Genomic DNA, 21,525 nt, shown 5'->3' on the forward strand with positions numbered 1-21,525 from the left:
CTATTCTATTGTCTTTTTGGGAGGTGGGGAAGGGAGGAAAGTTTGGGCTAAACCTGGTGGTGCTCAGGCAGACATGTGGCGCTTGGAACTGTACCCTGCATGCAAAGCATGTGCTCCAGCCCATTGAACTCTGTCTCTTGGACTCATCTTTTAATTTTAAAGGTAGAAGAGGAGCCACAGTGATGTGCTTTAAAGGAAAATTCCTTTCCGTTGATTGTCTCAATGGCTCATCATACTTTATGGTTTATATAAAACTGTAACCAGAGTCATATTTCACAGTTAAGAACCCCATAAAGTTCAAGGTTTCGATTCTAATTTTTCATTCACTTATGACTAAAGTCAACTTTGCTCTTTGGCAGCTCACTCTCCTATATTTCTTCCCACCAATCATTGCCCGAGACAGAAAACCTGTATATTTTGCAGTAAATTCTATTTTATCTGATTTTTTCCCCCAGGTAACTTCTTTATACATGGATCAGTCTTAAGCTAAGTCATAATTCCATATTAGTCTATCCATTTTCTCTTCCTAAGCTTGCCTCTCCCTTTTGGGAGGATGGGGGTAATCACCAAACCCTGTGCTTTGGCTGTGGTGTTTGGAGGAGTTTTCTCACTGGATTAGCACCGCACTGTAGCACTGTCCTCCTGTTGTTCATTGATTTGTCCGAGCGGGCCCAGTAACGTCTCCATTGTGAGACTTGTGGTTACTGTGTTTGGCATATCAAATATGTCACGGGTAGCTTACCAGGCTTTGCCACGCGGACGAAATTCTCTCAGTAGCTTGCCGGGCTCTCCGAGAGGGGGGGAGGAATCGAACCCTCCCGGGCCAGCTCTGTGCAAGGCAAATGCCCTACCGTTGTGCTATAGCTCCAGCCCGGTGGAAATAATAGGATGGCAGTAACTCAGCATTGGATCAGAAGGACTGCCCTGCTGCTGGCAGGGCCAATCACAAATTTCTCCGGGGGAGGTGCGGGTCACAAAATAAAATGGACAGCGGGACTTCTAGGAAAAAAAATTAGAATTTTGGGTTGGGGAGATGTAGAGCACATAAAGCACTTGCCTTCCATGCAGCTGACTGTTCCATTTCCTGAACCCTGTATGGTCCCAGTCTTGAGCACCTGAGCCTGGCCAGAAGAGATCTTCCAGCAGAGTCAGAAATAAGCACTGAGCACCTCTGGATGTGGCCCAACCCCTCTGCCCCACCCCCCCAAATAAAAATAAAAATTCAAGACAGTGACAGCAGAACTCTCCAATGAATGCAGGGCTCAGTGCAACTACCCGAAAGGCTGGTAAAACCTGCATTCTCTTGTGACCCTCCCTCCTCCACGTTCCCCGCCCCCCCCCCCGCCCCAGACTGGTTCTTAGTGAAAATCTGTGGCTGTGGCTTTTTCTTGAAAGGTGTGCTGTCTCTTGTGCTGTCTTGGAACCTTTTCAGGATCTGTGCATTCTTAAAGTGCCTTCCCTTTCACCGCTCCCATCCATTTCCTCAGCTTTGATTCCTCTGCAGTGCTGGCTCTTCCATTAGGATGCGACCCATCTTACTCAGCTACCCTTCCTCCCTCCTTGAGCTCTGGTCAATTTCTGTCTCCTCCATATACTTAATCAGGCTTCAGTCTCAATCACCTAGTTGCAGAGCTGAACTTGTCTATATACACATTTCATGCTCACTACTGCCCATGGGAATCCTATTCTTGAACTTTAGCAAATAACACACACACACACACACACACACACACTCGCACAGAGGCAGAGAGAGACCCTTTACCGAGCTCAAGTTCTTTTGCCTTGGATTCAGACTTGCAAAGGAAATAGCAACTTATCTAGAAGAGAAGAGAAATTCACAGTTATGACATGATCTTTCATTTATTTTTTTTCTTCCTTCTTGTCAACCATTTAAAAAACTGGTTGTAAACTAAGGGATGGAGCTGGGAGTGGCAGAAATTGTTTTCATTTTTTCCCAGTTTAACTATACCCATCAGGGACCAGAGAAAAGGAATAAGGGTTAAGATGATTTGCCTTGCACGTGCTGACCCAGATTCGATCTCTCACACCCCATCTGATCTCCTGAGCACTGCCAGAAGTAATTCCTAAGCACAGAGTCAAGAGTAAGCCCTAAGCATTTCTGGGTGTGCCCTCCCCCCACGGCAAATAAACCTCCCAAACTGAAAAATAAAAAAGTATGTAACCAGCCACCATATTTGTCACACAATCTAAATTATGGCTGATAGGCTACAGGGTGTAGGTCAAATCCGGCTCTGCTATTTGTTTATATCTTATCTGTGTTTGCTTTCATGCTAAACAGAAGTGCTTAGTATATGTACCAAAGACCATATGGCCTGAAAAACTACCAAATATTTAATATCTACCACTTTGTAGAGAAGTCTTCTGATTCTTCTCTGATCACAGCTGAAAGTAAAATGCAGTGTTTTATTAATCTGCAACATTTAGTGTGCAACAGATGAATGCTTCCTCCAGAAAATACTTCCATACACACAGAGTAAGGTGGAAATTAGGATTTCACATACTCTTGGTGGGTAGAAGTGACACAACTATTGTCATTTTACAGATGAAGGAACAACAGGTTGGAATGTTTAAGTAACTTGTCCAAAACTGAAGAATAAAGGAGTGGGGCCTTGGGAGATGCAGCTCTCTTGCTTCATTAGGGTTAAAACAAAGTTCTCCAGAACAATTCTGTCTGTTATGAACACAATGTAAGGATGTTGACACATGATGTGACAATGGAGCATCTCTGCAGTTCATTGTGGGGGTTGGTGGTGTTCTGAGGTAGGACTGAATAATTGCAGAAGGGATATTGTTAGGAATCATTCAAAAAAGTATTCTCAGAGGTGGTGACTGACTCATTTTCTTACATATTTCCTGCTCACACCCTGTGTCTGAAACTTTTGTACTGTACTAGCAAGGAATTTTAGTTAAATTCCTAATGTGCTTTAATTAGGAAATCACAAAGTTCTTTTTTACTTTTCTTGCTGATGATTGCATTCGCAGGGTAACCAAATTTGCGAAGATTGGTTGATTGATCAGGATTCATATTCTCTTCACACAGTATCTGAGTGAAAGCATCTTTAAAGTTATTCAATGAACATCTTTGACAATCTTGTGGCTTCAGTTGCATTCATAGAATGTGCTCTAATAGGAAAAACTCCAATTTTCTCCTTGCTGGGTGTAGAAAGTAACTACGCTCTGTTTTCAATTTAGACTCCCTGTACTCTGATCTAATCCAAGACAGGAGATGCTCAGGGACAATTAGAAGAGACAGAAGTCAAGAGGAATTCAAACCAGACACAAGTCATGACTCCATATATCAAAACTGATTTTAAGTGGTTTTGTTTTTTGAATCTTAAGTAAGTATTCATTTGGGTCAGAGAGATGGCTCAATGAACCGGGGTGCATAATTAGAGTGTGATAGGCCCCAGATTTGATACCTAGCAAGAGACCTCATGGTCCCTTGAAATGACCCTGAAATACAAATCTAGGAGTACTCCCGAACACTGCCAGGTATGACCAACCATGCCCAAAACAAAAGAAAATGTAGAAGACATCTAGAGACTTTTTTTTTATGTAGGAGTACTGCTATTTATTCAGCCACTGATTAGTTGATTGAATTGGGCATGAATTCCACCTTACTTTTTTTTTTCATTTTTTATAATTTTATTTATTGAATCACCGTGAGAGCAGTTACAGAGCTTTCGGGTTTAAGTCTTGGTCATAAAATGAAACACCCGTACCTTCATCAGTGCCCATTCTCCACCCCCAAAAATCCCAGTATACCCCCATCGCACACCCTCCCCCTACCTGTGCGGCAGATGATTTCCACATTACTCTCTCTCTACTTTGATTACATTCAATATTTTGACACCAGACCCACCATTATTATTTGGGATTTTACCCCAACACTCAGATCTGCTGAAAAGGCAACAGTAGACCATTTGTTTTCTATTGCTGGTTATGAATAACATATGATGTCGCGCGACTGCAGTAGTGGCCACGCGATTTTGAAATTCTGAAATTTTAACACTTAAATCTGGAGGGATTTCTGCCAAGACCTGCTGGGTTCTGAGATTTGTTCCTGAGTCTCTTGGATCATGGCCATTAAGCAGCTTGATCAGGAGTCAGAGAGACCATTCGTGGGTGACGACTCGAGGTCTTGTTGAGACGGGGAGGAAAGGGCTGACTCCACCCCCATCCCATGAGGCCCCCCGTGTCTCATCACTGAGGGGCCAAACCTGACTGTCCAATGGCCTCTGAAGGGTGGTGGCCACTGAGCCGCCTAGGGGGAGCAGGCGGAGGGACAGCACCCTTTCCCCCCTGGAATGGCCCAGTGACAGTAACCTGCTGCAGGGTCCAGATGCATTTCTACCAAAAGCCATTGGGTTCCAAGAATCTAGAGACTTTTTTTAAAAAGGCTTTAAGGGAGAGTTGAATAGAGTTGACATTTGTGCAGGCAATTATTAAATTCAAACATAGAATTATCATTAGCACATTGGGAATTCTGTGCAATATTTCATGGTTTATCCTGTTAGCATGAAGCAGTGATATCATCCAAGTAATTGTCTTTATCCCAGTGAACATTAACCTGTCCTGTTTAAATTTACTAGTAGTTGTGATTTGCCTCACTGTTCTAGAAAATCCAGTAAAACCCTTCTGAGAATATTAAGTAAAGTAAAGGCCCTCCCGTTGATCATCGATTTGCTCGAGCGGGCCCAGTAACGTCTCCATTGGAGACTTTGTTGTTACTGTGTCTGGCATATCGAATACTCCCAGTAGCTTGCCGGGCTCTCCGAGAAGGGCGGAGGAATCGAACTCGGGTCGGCCATGTTGGCTGCGTGCAAGGCAGATGCCCTACCCGCTGTGCTATCGCTCCAGCCCTGTGAGGATATTAGTTTCATAATAAAAAGCATTTTTCTAATGAGAAATTTTTTTTAAATTTTTATAATTTATTTATTTATTTATTGAATCACTGTGGGAAAAGTTACAAAGCTTTCAGGTTTAGGTCTCAGTCATGCAAATATCAAACACCTTTCCCTTTACCATTACTTATTTTTTACCATGAAGAACCCCAATAAAACCCCACCCCCACTCCTCCCAATGCCTGAGAGACAGATGAATTCTAGTTGACACTCTATCTGCTTTGATTAGATTCATTGTTGCAATAAAAGATGCACCACTATTATTTAGAGTTTACCCCCCCCCCCCAAATCAGACATGCTGAGAAAGCATTGTGAAGTGATTCGCTTTCTACAGCTGGGTTCAAGAATTAAATGTTGGTTTTGGATTTCCGCTATTTTGCTAATTAACCCTGGAAGTATTTCTACTGAGAGTCAGATAATTAAGAGATTGGTTTCTGTGCTCTGGAGTCGTGGCCGTGCTGGAGAGCCGCTCGTGGGGGGCAACTGGCGGCCTCGGAAGGGCATGAAGGACGGACCGGAACGCCCCCCTTCCCATGAGGTTTTAGTCGCCCCCACACCCCCGGCTCACACCTGCTCTCCACAAGGCACCCATGTGGCTGCCATCTTCTTTCCAGAGAGGAGAGGGCGAATGGGGCAACACCCTGTCCCCTCCGGACAGACATGATGGCCTGGATTAACGCATAGTCCGTTCACTTTTCTGCTCCAAGCTGCTGGGTTCTGCATTAAGTCCTTGTGCTTCTGGGGCTGTGGCCGTGCTCCAAACTTAACTCTGATTTTCAGGGAGAAACGTTGGGTGATTTACTTCCCATTGATCACTTTGTATATACAGAGATGCGGTTTTGAGGAAAAGTCCTAGTTCCCGCATACTCGAGTTATGCTTGTGAAGGCTTCTGGTCACCGGGGTTCCATCTGGGGAAGGCAGGATGCGGCACCTACCCCATCTGGGACCTCCCGATGATCTCGGCTCTTTTTGGAAGCTGGTGCCTTCTCCGGGAGCTGTGGAGCCAGCCCTCCATGTGACCGTTCTCTGCGGCTGTATGCTGTAAAGATGGCTCTGGGGGGCGGGCCATGGGCATGACTTCCGGAATCAGAGGTTACCTGGGAGCCAGGGTGGTCCCGGCAGTTTGGAGGAAAAGTTCTAGTTCCCGCATACTCGAGCTATGCTTGTGGAGGCTTCTGGTCACCGGGGTTCCATCTGGGGGAGGTGGGATGCGGCACCTACCCCATCTGGGACTTCCCGGTGATCTCGGCTCTTTTTGGAAGCTGGTGCCTTCTCCGGGAGCCGTGGAGCCAGCCCTCCATGTGGCCCTTCTCTCTCTAATGAGAAATTTTGATGTCAGTTTATGAGAATGAAAGAGTTTACAAAAGTCCTTTGGTTATTTTGAGGATTTCATGAGTGTAGATAATTTGCAATACTAGTAATTTATATAGCATATTACATAAATTGAATGAAGAAAATGAAAGTATATTGTAAAAAAAGGGGAACTTGGGCTATTTATGAACAAGCTGTTCTATTAGAAAGAACTAAAATCTCATGAGAAATCTTTGAGCATTTGATGTGTTGGTATACTAAAAACTACACTGAACCAAGTATATAAACTATGCTGAGGGAATAATCTGGCATTGGTAGAGAATAAACAAGTTTATTTATTTATTTTATTTTATTTTATTTTATTTTTATTAGTGAAACACCATGAGGTACAGTTATAGACTTATCAATTTTTGTGCTTGGGTTTCAGTTATACAATGATCAAGCACCCATCCCTCCACCAGTGCCCATCCTCTACCATCATGGGTCCCAGCATCCCTCCAACCCCCCATCCCCCCCGTCCCACCCTGCCTCTGTGGCAGGGCATTCCCCCTTGTTCTCTCTCTCTTCTTTTGGGTACTGTGTTTTGCAAGAGAGGCATTGAGTGGCAATCATGTTTGGTCTATAGACTACTTTTAGCATGCTTCTCCCACCCAGGGAGGGTCCTCACAACACCCTTTATTTGGTGCTCTCTTCTCTATCTGAACTTCCTTTTCACCTAGCACGTGTGGCTGGCCTTCAAGTCATGGAGCAAAATTCCTGGTACTAATCTCAGCCATTCCTGGGTGCTAGTCTCACGTTTTAAACAAGTTGATTTAATTAATATTTTTCATCTTAAGATTCACATAAAACTAGAACAGATATTACAGTTTGCCTTTGGTTTGAATGCACTGGTTATTCTTATTTATATAATATAATAAGAAAGAATGTGAACAGTTAATCGCAAATATGGCAAATGTTTTGGAAGCTCCATTACAGCAAACCTTTTGTTAGGACATATTATAAAAAATAGACTTTTTTTCTTTGGCTTTTTAGGTCACACCCGGTGATGCACCAGGGTTACTCCTGGCTTTGCACTCAGGAATTCACTCCTAGTGGTGCTCGGGGGACCATATTGGATGCTGGGAATCGAACTTGGGTTGGCTGCATGCAAGGCAAATGCCCTACCCTCTGTACTATTGCTCCAGCCCAAGAAATAGGCTTTTAACGTAATTATTACTTTCATTTTCGGGGGTTCTTTTTAGTGGGAAGGGGCACCGAGCTGTGCTTAGAGCTAACTTCTGGCCCCTGCTTAAGAACTACTCCTGGCATGACTCAGGGATACAGGAGATTGATCCCAGGTAAGGAAAGTGCCCTATGGGTGGCAGGCACAAAAGTTGGATATGTGATAAGCAGAGAAAACATACCCCAAACCAAACCTGGACATAAAAGTTTTTGTTGGTGATAGGGAATATTTGTAGTCTATGGTTATTGCCTAATAGATGTGGACAGAGGTGGAGAGGGATGAAGAGAAGAGATGACCATAGATAGAAAGTTTTGGAATGAAATTTGATCTTTCCTTTTTCATACCCTTGTCAGCAAATTCCAGAAAAGGTGTTGCTAACTCATTACTAAGAAAGGAAAAGTTAAATGCACTTCACAAATCTTCAGGATAACTTAAAAAAAATGTCCTCTCATGCCTTTAAGAGCCATTTCTGTTCTCAGGATGGCACCCACAAAAACAAAGAGGGAGATTGTCCCGTGTTCTGCCTTTAGGAGCTATGCATGGCAGTAGGCAAAGTACCAGTTTAGGATAATTTGTAAGGAAGAATCGCTGTCTCTACTAGCATAAACTTTATTTTATTTATTAAAACATTTTTTTCCCGTGTGTGTGTGTGTGTGTGTGTGTGTGTGTGTGTGTGTGTGTGTGTGTGTGTGGTCTATACCAGGCTGTCTTTAGGGCTTCCTCCTTGCTCTACTCTTAAGGATCATTCCTGGTGATACTCGGGGACCACATGGGGTGCTGGGGATCCAATCTGAGTTAGTTGCATGCAAGGCAAGCAGCCTATCTCTGTATTATCTCTCTGGCCCTCTTAGTACTGATTTTATTATCATTTTGTTGTTTATTTGTTTTGGGGCCAAACCCAGCAGTGATCAGGGGAAATTTCTGGCTCTACACTTGGGAATGACTCCTGGCAGTGCTTAGGGTTCCATATGGAGTGCCATCAATGAAACCCGCTTGCCTGTGTGCAAGACAAGTGCCTTACTCTCTGTACTTGGCTCCAGCGCCCACCCCCCACCTTCACTTAGCACTGATTTTTAGAAGTTACTAGCCTAATATGAATCTTCAGTTCATTTATACCTTTATCAAGTGGATCACTTTCTTTTTTCTCCCAATCATTTATATTTTTTGAAAAATAGAAAGTACTGTTCTTTCTTTTTATTTTATAGCTTGTCCACTGTCCACTGTCCTCCCGTTGTTCATCGAGTTTTGCTCGAGCGGGCCCAGTAACATCTCCAATTTTTTGAGACTTGTTGTTACTGTGTTTGGCATATCGAATACGTCACAGGTAGCTTGCCAGGCTTTGCCGTGCGGGCGAGATACTCTCGGTAGCTTGCCGGGCTCTCCGAGAGGGGCAGAGGAATCGAACCCGGCTCGACCAGGCTGGCTGCGCGCAAGGCAAGTGACTTACCGCTGTGCTATCGAAATTACTATTTATATTAGTGGCACCAGGGAGGAGATTTTTTTCTTTTTTATGCACTAAGATGAGTAAAGGCATTATTAGATTCTTACAGAAAGTTTGCTATCTTCATGTCCCAAATCATCTACCACTAACATGCTTACATGAACTGGGGAGATCATACAGGGGTTAAGTGACTTGCCTTGCAAGCAGTCAATGTGTGTCTGGCTGGGGTCATCAAGGCAGGCTTCCTGAGCAACCCCTAAACACAGAGCTGAGAGTACCCCCTGGGTGCCACCACGTGTGGGTCCCCAAATCACAAAATTAATTAATTAATTAATTAATTAAAAAATAAGCCCACAGACTGACAAATGCCTGTTCTGTCATCTGTCTGTTACTCCTAAAAGCACAATGGAAATGATTTTGCCAATGTTAATGAAATGTTCTCTATTTTACTTCCTGAAGCAAATAATTAAATTTGTAGTTAAGTAAGTTATGATTAAGCTCAGACTTTGCTTTCTACCTTCATCTTCTTTTGAGCAGATTATCTCTCAGGAATATTTTTAAATAATTCATCATTTTACTCTTTATCAGGTTAATGATTTTAGAAAAAGAATTTCTACTAAGCAGCCTAATTTCAGCTGCTGTGTATTACAAAGATATCTATAAAATAAGATACATGAATGGATTTCTCCAACTCTTAATTTTATGTACTAAAAACCCTACTATCATGTAAGCATTTATAATTATTTCTGAATCATCTGGTTTACACGGTACTTTCTCTCCTTTCTAATTTTTAGTGTTTAATCACTTAGAGGAAAGTCATAGCATATGGGTATATGGAATCAGGCATTGTTTCAAATCCTAGCATTTCTAGTTATTTTAGAAAAAGCTGTAATTTCAGAAAACAACAGTTAATCTCCTAAAAAACCAACTGAGTGGGTAGGGTACTTGCCTTGCATGTGCCCAATCTGGATTCCATCCCTGGCACCTCATATGGTTTCCTGAGTACTCCCAGGAGTCATTCCTGAACGAGGAGCCAGTAGTAAGCCCTGAGCACTGCCACATAAGCCAACCCAACCTAGTAAGAATAAAGACAACACAGCAAAAACTAGACTATAAAGCAGTAAACATTCACTGTCACCGTCACTGTCCTCCCGTTGTTCATCGATTTGCTTGAGCGGGCCCAGTAACATTGTAAGACTTGTTACTGTGTTTGGCATATCAAATACATCACCGGTAGCTTGCCAGGCTTTGCCATGTGGGCGAGATACTCTCAGTAGCTTGCCGGGCTCTCCTATGGGGGCGGAGGAATTGAACCTGGGCTGACCAGGTCGGCCGCATGCAAGGCAAATGCCTTACCCGCTGTGCTATCGCTCCAGCCCAGTAACATTATTGAATGTTTTTTAGAAAGACATTGCTGTGGACTTAGTTAATTATTAAGAAATTAAGTTTTTCTCATTCCTGTTTGCTGTATTATTTTTTTCCCCTAAAACATTTCTTAACTGTATTATCTCTCACTCTTAGCATTCCTTAGATAAAACAGGTGTTGATTGTCTAAATTTGTGGTGAAGATAAAGACAGTAGACTTTATTTGGTTTATCAGAAAGGACTAAAATCCATGAGCACATGTCACAGGAAAAACAATTAATGCAAAATTTCATGTCAATGAGGAAAGATATTCATTAAGACAGAATTAATATGAGTCTAACAAGAGAGATTTTCCAACAGCAAATTAATTTAATGTGGAATCGAAAATAATTCAACCTTTTAACCTAATTAGTGGTTTAAAATAATTAGGTAATTTTTAAATACGTGGAGTTCATTATTAATTAAAGTCATTAATTATGCTCAATTAACTATAATTCATTTTAATAAATTAACCTAATTTTGTTAATGCACTATAAGATATTAATGCTATAATCAAATTAGCCACAAATATTATACTGAGATTTTTTTCAAAATAAATGAGCATAGAATGCTAATGCTACTAATGATGGCATTTACCATATGTTGTGAATAATACAGATTGATTAAATACATGTAATATAATTATGCATTTTCCTATGTTAGGAATTACATAATGCTAAAATCTTATATAAAGAAGTCGAGAGGGGAAAAGCTGCAATAAGATATAATATAATGAGATATAAATGCTGTTTATAATTAATGCTGTGTGATTAAATTGAAGACCACCACTTTATGTCTTTGTCCTTTGGGTTACTGTTGTTTGGAATTTCTACCAATGTGTGATCTAAACTTAAGTTGTCAGATCAATAACTGATGTATCATCCCAAGGAACTTTAAGATTTTATAGAGGAAACCATTTCCGATAAATGGAATTCACATGTGTGGTATTGTGGGGAGTCACATTTTGGGAAGCCCATGCGTCTTAGTTGAGATGTATAGCAGGTCAAGAGCTAAATTTAAAACTCTCTGTTCATCATATCCTTCTGGAGGAGGTGGTGGCAGGGAGACTTAACCCAACCTATAAACAAGTGGTGATGAAATACAGTCCGGTCCCCTCTGAAGTGCTTGGGCTTCCATTCCAAAGACACGTGAAAAACACAAAAAATATTCAAGATTTCTAAGAACTAATCGTTGAATTAATCAGAAGACAAGGTACTAGTGTTAAGAACCAATTCTTTGTTTATATTGTTCAGAGCAGAAAACTGTAGAAAATTTTCACACACACACACACACACACACACACACACACACGTCCATTTGGTTATAAGCATTTAGATTTAAAAAAAGAACATGAATATAGATTTCATGATTTGTTGAAAGAATTAAATATTCACTATCTGAAAGGAAATATCACACTGTACTTACTTTTCTATTATTAATGAGCATTTTGAAAGGTTTCCTTGGTTTCTCAAGTATGGTTAGCTTTATGAAGGGAGTTTACTTTCAGAAAACAAAGTCTCTTATTCCAGTACTTTATCTGCAATGAGTAATGAAAATCTCACTGCTTAGCTATTCAGGGAAAAGACTATTTATATGGTGACTTTTAAAAAGCCTAAGAGCTAAGCTATTTTAAGGTTTAGGCAAATTGTAGAGTACAGCCCCCAGGATACTGGCATTCTCTTCATAGTACCTTGAGTTCTAGCCTGTGAGTTAGGTATGTTTATTTGTAACATACCTGTTGGTCAAGTTCTTTTGTCCAGAGATTGAGAGAGAATCTGTGAAGCCTTTATCATAGCAACACGTGAATATACTCCCTGTGGGACAGGTTAGATCCTGCCCCCATTTGCCTTTTTTTTTTAACTTAAAAATGTTTTTTAAAATTATGTTTTTGAAATGGATTTTCCCACTGCAAATGGATTTGCTACCACTGTAAATACTGATATAAAATGACCTCATTTCAAAAAATAGGTGGTGGAAAAAAACATAACCACATCACTGAAAATGACAACACCCTTTTTCCTTTCCTCCATTTTTCTGCATTTCAGTCCCCTATGACCCCATGTGGATTTTCCAGTAGATTGTGACTCCTAACTGTTTCCTGGAAGAATTTGAAGTTACAACTTTTGGATGGACTTACTTCAGCCTCTTTTTAGTTTTGTTTTGTGGCCACACCCAGCTATGCTCAGAGATTGCTCCTGTCTCAGTGCTGGGGATCTTTCCTGGTAGTTTTAGGGATTGAACCAGGGTTGACAGCATGCAAAACAAGCATCTTAGTTGCTATACTCTTTCTCTCTCACCCTTTTCTTCTTTGTTTGGGGCAGGAGTGGGGACACATCCACCATTTCTCAGGGATTATTCTTAGTTCCGTGCTCAGAAATTACTCCCTGCAGTGCTCAGGGAACCATATGGGATGCTAGAGATTGAATTCAGGTTGGCCACATGAAAAACAAGTGCCCTACCTGCCATCTCTCCAGACCTCTCTCCAGACCTTTCTAAAATATTTTAATTACAAATTCAATAAATCTGTAAAGAAGTTAGCTGGGAATGGTTAGTCAGCTTTTCTTTATTGATATATTGTAAGTCTGCTCTGAGTTTCTAGTAAGTATACCAAAAAGTGTCAGTGCTCATAAAAATCATCTCCTTTTTTTTGCTCATATGTTGCAGGTGGGAATGAGATCCCGAAACCAAGGTAGTGAGAGTTCATCCAACGGGCATATCTCCTGCCCCAAGTCCTCCATCATTAGCAATGCTGAAGAAAAAAATCTCTCAGAAGATGCAAAAAAGAAGAACAAATCAAATAGGAAAGAGGATGATGTCATGCCCTCAGGAACTGTCAAACGACACCTCAAGCCATCTGGAGAAAGAGAAGAAAAGAATAAGAAAACCTTGGAATTGTCCAAAGAAGACCTTCTCCAGCTACTCAGTATAATGGAAGGGGAGTTGCAGGTAGAGTCAGATTTTTCTGAACTATTAATAGTGTCTTTAGTTTCTACACTATAAAATAAGAGACTTTGAACATATCTCCCTCACTGAGTTGTAAATTTTGTAGGGAAAAGGGCTGTTCTTTCTCATTTCTAAATATTTGTTAAATGAATGAATAAATTAGTAGATGTCAATTTCAACTTGAGGACAAAATGTCTTCATGATATGGTTTTGGTAATAATTTGATACAAGTCCCTGTATTTAGTACTAGATAATTAATGAGGCTATCTAATTTCATCATTGACTATGGTTGAAAACTGTAGAAAAGTAATAATTATTGGATGCCACAATTAAGGTTACTTTTGTTTTTCAGAAAGGAGAATAATAAGAAAGTTAAAAAGAAGGAAAGAGAGAAAGAAAAAAGTCTTTGTTTAAATCGATCTTTTATTCTTTTTTTCCTAACTTTCATCTTTAATTTTATATGTCATCAGAGTTAAGATGAATTCAAATAAGCAGAGAATTGCATTATGAAACTCTAACACCTTAACAAAGCATTTAAAGCCTATTATTTTATTCAATATTAATATTATTATTTATATTTTGAGGAAATATATGAGGAAACTGAGGAAACTCAGTTAATATTATTATTTATATTTTGAGGAAATATAATGAGGAAACTGAGGCCCAAAAGGTTAAGGTCTTGTCTAGATTCATCCCTGTCTTCCTTTTTCTTGGTGCAGTGTTCTTTCCACTGCCCATTCTCACAACTTTCTGAGTTTCAATAAACCTCTGGTCTCTCATGAAGTGTATATTAATTAAGTTTAAGTTACCAAGAATACAATTTGGAGTTGAGATTTAACTGAGTTTCTAAGGACTGGACAATTGTATTTCTGGAAATGGGGAAACAATGGCCCTTTCTTTTCTTTCCTCTCTTTTCTTGAAGAGAAGATGACTTACGAGTTGAATGGCTGTTTTCATTTTCTGTTTTTGTCCGGCTCTTAGCTTGCATGAGATTCTAAGGAAATACTAACAGTTGCATGAAATGAACCCTTTGTTGGCTCGCGAGTGCTGTTAGCCTCAGAGAGATTATTTATGACCCACCCCAAACTAGGGTGGTCTAGCATGAACTGTTCCTGTTCTCATCGGTCTGTGCACATAGATAAGAAAACCCCTTGGGTAAAGAGAAATATAAAACATGCAAAACTCAAGTTTAAAAAGACAAACAAACATGAGTGAGCTTACCATTTATGGCTGAGAAAAATCGCATTTCATTTCACAGCAAAAGATGAAATTTTCCAGAGCACCAGTTCCTAAAATTAGCTTTACCACTCCCAGCAATGTGGCTAATGTTTTGTCTATTAACATTTATGTAAGTAGGAAGAATATCCTACAGTAACTTTTACAGCTGTCTGTAGTCAACAGCTCTTGACCTAGGTGGAAGGTACAATAGTTACCTTGGGAATCCACACAAAGCAATGCCATAAACTTTTCCAATCCTGGTGGCTTAATCTCTGAGGAAGGCTGTTTATCTCCGTGGATTCTGGAAAGTATTTAAGATTCATGTGATTTGCGTGTTCATAGTGTTGCCAGATATGCTTCCAGAGCCCAGACATGCAAAGTATCAGCTCCAATGTGCTAGGCACTAAATAAAATTAGCCAGAAGGCTTTTTGCTTTTCATGAATCTTGTATCAGATAGCTTACCTTACTTTGTGGATGCAATGTTGAGACTCAATAATTAAGGAAAAAGTACTAAATGTTGGGATTGATGCAGTAAAGGAAGGGGAAATTAAGAAACTAGTAGCACTGTAGCACTGTCCTCCCGTTGTTCATCGATTTGCTTGAGCGGGCACCAGTAAAGTCTCACAACAAATTGTGAGACTTATTGTTACTGTTTTTGGCATATCAAATATGTCACGGGTAGCTTGCCAGGCTTTGCTGTGCAGGCAAGATACTCTCGGTAGCTTGCCAGGCTCTCTTAAGAGGGAAGGAGGAATGGATAATTTATATGTAAAGTAGTTCATCTATGAACTATTTAATATATAGACTCATGTATCTGTGTATGAATATATACTTGAAAATATGCACTTTTTGATTTTAGGTTTGTTTAAAATAAGATTGTTTTTGTTTTTAGAACTGTAGATAAGTGAACTTATAGTAGACAGTTATCTTTTATTAGCATTGTCACATGAGACTCTGTGTGTATTGTTGTTGTTGGCTGGAGCGATAGCACAGCGGGTAGGGCGTTCGCCTTACAAGCAGCCAACATGGCCGACCCGAGTTCGATTCCTCCGCCCCTCTCGGAGAGCCCGGCAAGCTACCGAGAGTATTCGATATGCCAAACACAGTAACAACAAAGTCTCCAGTGGAGACGTTACTGGGCCCGCTCGAGTTGTTGTTGTAGTTAAGAGTGGGAAGCACTTGACATTGGTAAGTGTCAGTGAGTTGGTAAAAATGTGGCAACTATGTGCCAGACAAGGGATATGATATGAGGGTAAAAAATGTTGACTAGATTGACTCCCAGCCTTCCAAAGACCAATGATTGCCTTCCCTCTGTAGGGTAGCTGAGTATGACTAAGGTAGGCTTATTCTGGAGGTGCTGTTCCAAGGTTCTATAAACAATCGAAATTAGCCATTGCCTTTGATGTGCCTTATCCAATCCTTTTAGATTTAATTTAATTTATTTGTTTACTTTTTTGCTTTTTGGGTCACACTTGGCAATGCACAGGGGTTACTCCTGGGTCATGCACACAGGAATTACTCCTGGCAGTGCTCAGGGGACCATATGGGATGCTGGGAATCGAACCCGGGTCGGCTGCGGGCAAGGCAAACCCTACCCGCTGTACTATTGCTCCAGCCCCTCCTTTTATATCTTAAACAACACTTTGGAACCAGTTGTGTGATCTATAATAATTTATTGAATTGCATTTTAAACAGATGAACTTCATTATAAATATTGACTCTACAAAATTTGCAAATTTGGGTTTGCTTTTTTAGTTCACTAAGTATTCAGTGAATTTCTAAAGCATACCTTTAATAAAACACACACTTATTTAAATGAAGTTGCATTTTAATGAGTTTTACCTATAATTGATGCCATCAGTACTCTTGTCTCTCTATGATAGATAGTTTCCAAATTTTTCAAACTGTAGATACAGATGCAGATACAAGTCTGTCATTTCAGTGCCATGAATGTCTTTCATTGCCTACAAAGAAGTAGTTAGGATGGTTTCCATTATTACACTTCTTTTGTTGATTATTTCTAATAACAAGCACTTTCTAATCAATTGGAACTTTTTACTCTCTGGGTGGAAAACTAGTTACATATTTCCCAGACTATACTGAAAATAATAAAACTACACCTAGACCATCAAATGGGTATCATGGTTAACTTTCTTTTGTATCTATCCCAAAATAACACTTTAAAGAAACCAGTCTTTTGAGTTGTATTAAAAATGATAAAAGTTCAAAGGAAATGGTACTCACATAAAAAAGTCATAATATAGAAAACTTGGCTTAAGATATTCTTTTAAAATGATTCAAAGATAGGAAACAAGTAACAAGGACAACCATGCGAGCAAGCTGGGTCCCAAAAAGGATTCAGCACGATCGGCCATATCCACGGGATAACCAAGTTCATTGAGGTTTCTCGGGAGTTCAAGATGCTGCTCTGTCTAATGTTCATTGATTTAAACAAAGGCCTTTGATTCTGTTGAGATGGAAGTGGTCATCGAAGCCCTAGCCAAACAGGAAATTCAAACTCAATACATCAGCATCCTCTGTGAGCTGTATTATGGATTCACTACCAGGATCTCACCATTCTACAAGGTAGTGATCATCCATGTCAAGAGAGGGGTGATACCATTTCGCTGAAACTCTTCAGTGCCACCCTCGAGAACATCATGCGACGACTGGAATGGGAAGGAATGGGAATGAGGATAGACGGTTGGAAACTACACCACTTCCGCTTTGCTGATGATATCATTCTAATAACACCAAACATTAGCCAAGCAGCACAAATGCGACCAGCTTCGACCATGAATGTGGAAAGGTTGGACTACAGCTGAATCTCACGAAGACAATGTTTATGGGAAATGGTCTCGTTCCTGACACTCCATTCGCTCTCAATGGAATAAACATTTCCAAATGCAACAGTTATGTGTACCTAGGTCAAGAAGTCAACATAACGAATCACCTGACACCTGACTTGAGCATGAGGAAGAGAGTAGCTTGGAATGCCATCAAGAGCATCAAAGAAATAGCTAAGAGAATGAAGAACCTCCAGCTCTGGGCACATCTCTCCGATTCCACTGTTCTTCCTGCATTAACATATGTCTCAGAGATCTGGGCCCTACGCAAACAGGATGAGAACACTATTCGGGTCTCCCAAAGAGGAATTGAAGGAGCTATGCTTGGAGTATCACGCTTCACTCAAATGAGAGAAAGAATCTGGAGTTGTGACCTCCGTCGACGATCAAGAATCAGGGACGCTGTCTCGTTTTCCAAGGCATTGAAAATCAGATGGGCTGGACACGTAATGAGATTTGGAGATGTCTGCTGGACTAGAGCCATTACTGACTGGATTCCACGGGATGTCAAAAGATCGCGTGGACGCCCACCTACGAGATGGTCAGACCTTTTCGTCAAGACTCTGACCGATCAGTTTGAGGCTGTTCGTGTTCCTAGAATGAGCAGATGACATTGGGCTACACTAGAACGCGACAGGGATGAATGGAGATGTTACTGGCACCTGCTTGAGCAAATCAATGAGTAACGGGATGTCAAGTGATCAAGTGATAGAAAACTTGGCTTAAGCTATTCTTTTAAAATGATTCAAAGACAGGAAACGAGTAACAATTTTCTTGACGCAAAAGAAAATTATTCATTTTATGTAGTAAAGTTCCTTGATATATCCACCTGAATATATTTTAGAAAAAAAGCAACTTCAAGTTGAGTTTTTCTCATTTTCCCTTTGCCGTTATTGTAATCTATCTTGGTGTTTAGAGGTTCAGAGAAAGTAGATAATGTCACTCAGTAATGTACCACATTACCATTTGGCTTTCATGCCAGATTATTAGAGACAAAGTCTTTGACACATTGAGACATATCCATGTGGGTGTCCGACAGACAAAGGTGATATATTTCAAAGATCGGGTACAAAGTATATGATGTAGCTGTGGAATGTTCTCCATTACTTCTTTTATCTTCTTCTGAAATTCTTAGCTATTTTTTTAAATATTGACTTGCCTTTCTCTTCATCTCCCTCCAGGTAAACCTTCTATCCATTCTTCTTCTTATTATCACTCACTAATTCTTGGGGTTGGAGAGATAGTGTTGTTGGTAAGGTATTTGCCTTGCACACAGCCAATCCAAGCTCAATCCCTGGCACCCCAAATGGTTCCTCTGCCAAGAGCTTATCCATGAATGCAGAACCATGAGTTACCCCTGAGCACCACTGGGTGTGGTTTCAAAAAACAAAACAAAACCAAAATACTCAGGAATTCTTAAATTCGTTCATTAATTATAAATCAACTGATTTAATAATATTTTAGAAAAATTGCAGTGTAAAAGATCTGAGGAATGCACAGATGAATAATAATAACACTCATAGCTAAAACCTGCCAAGCCTGGTTTTAGTTCTTGGATATTCTATAAGACCGAAAAGCAAAGCTCATGAGCTGATTTATTGAATGATTAAGCTAAAGGAATGAGTATTTTAGAGGGTAATTGTAATGCAAATTTTTGAAGCACAAAGGAGGAAACAATTGCAAACATCTTCAAAAATACATAAAAATTTCACTAAAGAATGAGATCTCGAGGGGTAGAAGATATAGTTCAGTGGTAAAACACAAAACTTGCATGTATGGTACTCTGGGTTCTAGCCCAAGCAAAACACACACACACACAGACTTAAATAATTATATTTGGGGGCTGGGGTGATAGCTCAAAGTAATAAGAGCATGTGTGAAGTATGTGGGAGGCCCTGAGTTCCATCCTTGACATGGCACAGTACTACTGGGGGTGGCCCCAATTAAAATAAAAAAGAATTATACGTTGAGAAATTTGTAGGTTTCAGAGATGCAAAGGCAAGTCTTGGAACCAAAGTAAACAGAATCAAACCAAATAAGATAGAATAGTCTTGCCTCTTTAGAGATGTGTTTGATGCAAATTAAACAACCCCTCTCTTTGGAATCTCTAAATGAGACATCTGAAAAACAACATTCAGAATGTATGAGGGTCCCAGAGGAATAGAGTGATAAAGAAACCAAGGGAATCATGAAAACTGACACAAAGATTGAGGTTGGATTTGTCAAATAAATAGGGTATTTCAGTTGAATATGAAGGATATTCAATTAACATTAAATATAAGGTGTATTCTTTAAATTGGTGAATTGAGAGGTTGTTAGAATGTTAGCCACAGCAGTTAAATTGAGTTTTAGCCTGTTTTCAGAGGGCTGAAAAATGAAGGGCACTAGAGAAATCTAATAATATGCTGGTAAAAATATAGGAATTTACAATATTCTTTTAGTGGGGGAGGGCAAGCATTAGGTAGATGAGCTAAGATTTTTTTGACACACAGAAACCAGATTTTCTTTCTTCCTCTTAGTTTTCTATTTTCTTCTTCTCCTTCTCCTCCTCCTCCTCCCTGTCCTCCTCCTCCTCCTCTTCCTCCTCCTCTTCCTCCTCCTCCTCTTCCTCCTCCTCTTCCTCCTTCTCCTCTTCCTCCTCCTCTTCTTCTTCCTCCTCCTCCTCCTCCTCCTCCTTCTTCTTCCTCCTCATTTTGATTTGAATTTCTGATGTTTTCTTCTACTTTGGGGCTTGAAGGGAAACATGGGATTATTCAAAAGCAATAGGCTGAAACAATGCTACTTGAATGAATTCCAAATTCTATGGTCAAGTGTTAGAAAATCAAGGGTTTAATAACTGACTTTATTAGCATTGACTTTGTATCTTAGTCTTTGTAGTTTATTTCTTCTCTGTATAATAAATATATTTTATAACTTCTGAGATTGTCATAATTAATAAACTTAGCCAAGATGGATATTAATTAGAGAACTTTGGATAAGAAAGGAAGGAGAAAGATCACAGCTAGAGGGAAACTCAGGTCAAAGAAGAATTTTCGCAATGAAAAGAACTTTATTGTGTTTGATGATTAAGGTGCTATAGAACCAAAAATAAACATAGTTAAGGATATAGAAAAAAATAATTTTTGTTTAGCAAAATCTTGGAAAAGGCAGAAAAGAGGGAGACAATGTATGGGTTGGGAGATAATCTTGAACTGGAGGGAGGTCTTTTATATAATGATACAGAGGAAAGAAGCAAAAATGGAAAAAGACAAAGTTGATGCTTGTAGTATTTGTGGGTGGGGTAGACAGTTGAGGGAGATTTCCCTAAAACCTCAACTTTTCATATATGTATATATACATTTTATATATATATATAATTTTCTGAAGACCTAGACTAAGTGGTGATCTAAAAGACAATTTTATCTATACCTATGTTATATCATGGCTGAGGGGAATCTTAGAGGAAAATGTTGCCAGTGATTGAGGTCCCCCGGGTTACTTACGTGAAGTGGGGAGGAGACAGCAGTCTCAGGAAGGAATCTACAGCTTACTCTCTCTCTGCCTACATCACCCCAGGAAATGCCTGGGAGATTTAGGATGATGTAAATCTGTGGTAATCCCCTGCATTGCACCTCAACTCTCACATCTCACCAGCCTTACTAGGCAACTGCCAGGATATATCTAAATCCCACTTGTTCTACCTAGCACGGCAGATGATCCCTGCCATCCGATTTCTTGGGGGAACAATGGACTCAGGTTGGAGTGAGAAGTTGTTCTTTGCAGGAAATGGGAAAGTAAGTCCTAGACTTTACTCAGACTTTCCAGGTCCGTTACCTTGTCTTCACAGAAAAGAATTTCAGGAGTAGATGAACAGTGAAGTAAATGCAGTTTTTATTTAGATATTTTGAGGAAGGGGAAGAAGAGTGAGAAAGAGAGAGGAGAGAAAGAGAAAGAGCGAGAGAGACATGCTCAAGAGATAATATAGACTTCTCCAGATGTGAAGAGAGCACCAGAAGTACACATCTCCAGAGGGTCACAGGAGATGTGTGTGGTATATGTGCAGTAAACATGTACCTATCCACATGGGCTACCAACACTTGTACATGCTCTTCCTTTGTCCAAGTTAGTTTTTTGTACACTTGTCCATCCTCCTCCACCCCCAGTCTGTTGCGAAGGTAGTTGCCAGTGGGGATTTGGAGCAGTTGATGCTTCTCTTTCATTTCCTTAAGACAAT

At 40.2% G+C, this 21,525-nt stretch overlaps 1 protein-coding gene and 1 non-coding gene across 3 annotated transcripts in view; one reads left to right on the plus strand and one right to left on the minus strand.

The window, feature by feature from the left end:
- Nucleotides 1-21,525, plus strand: part of FILIP1 (filamin A interacting protein 1) — a 209,354-nt gene that overhangs the window by 81,106 nt on the left and 106,723 nt on the right. For both annotated transcript variants that reach the window (XM_056109778.1, XM_056109777.1), the window contains exon 2: nucleotides 12,969-13,250. In XM_056109778.1, the coding sequence (XP_055965753.1) occupies nucleotides 12,975-13,250 (276 nt within the window). In that variant the 5' untranslated portion in view covers nucleotides 12,969-12,974. The remainder of the gene's footprint in view (nucleotides 1-12,968; nucleotides 13,251-21,525) is intronic.
- Nucleotides 7,899-8,043, minus strand: LOC130019541 (small Cajal body-specific RNA 11). Its single transcript, XR_008791850.1, has one exon. It is a non-coding gene; the product is annotated as a small Cajal body-specific RNA 11 (non-coding RNA).

Source organism: Sorex fumeus, unplaced genomic scaffold (genome assembly GCF_029834395.1).
Source record: "Sorex fumeus unplaced genomic scaffold, SorFum_2.1 ptg000008l, whole genome shotgun sequence".
In the NCBI taxonomy this organism is placed as follows: Eukaryota; Metazoa; Chordata; class Mammalia; order Eulipotyphla; family Soricidae; genus Sorex; species Sorex fumeus.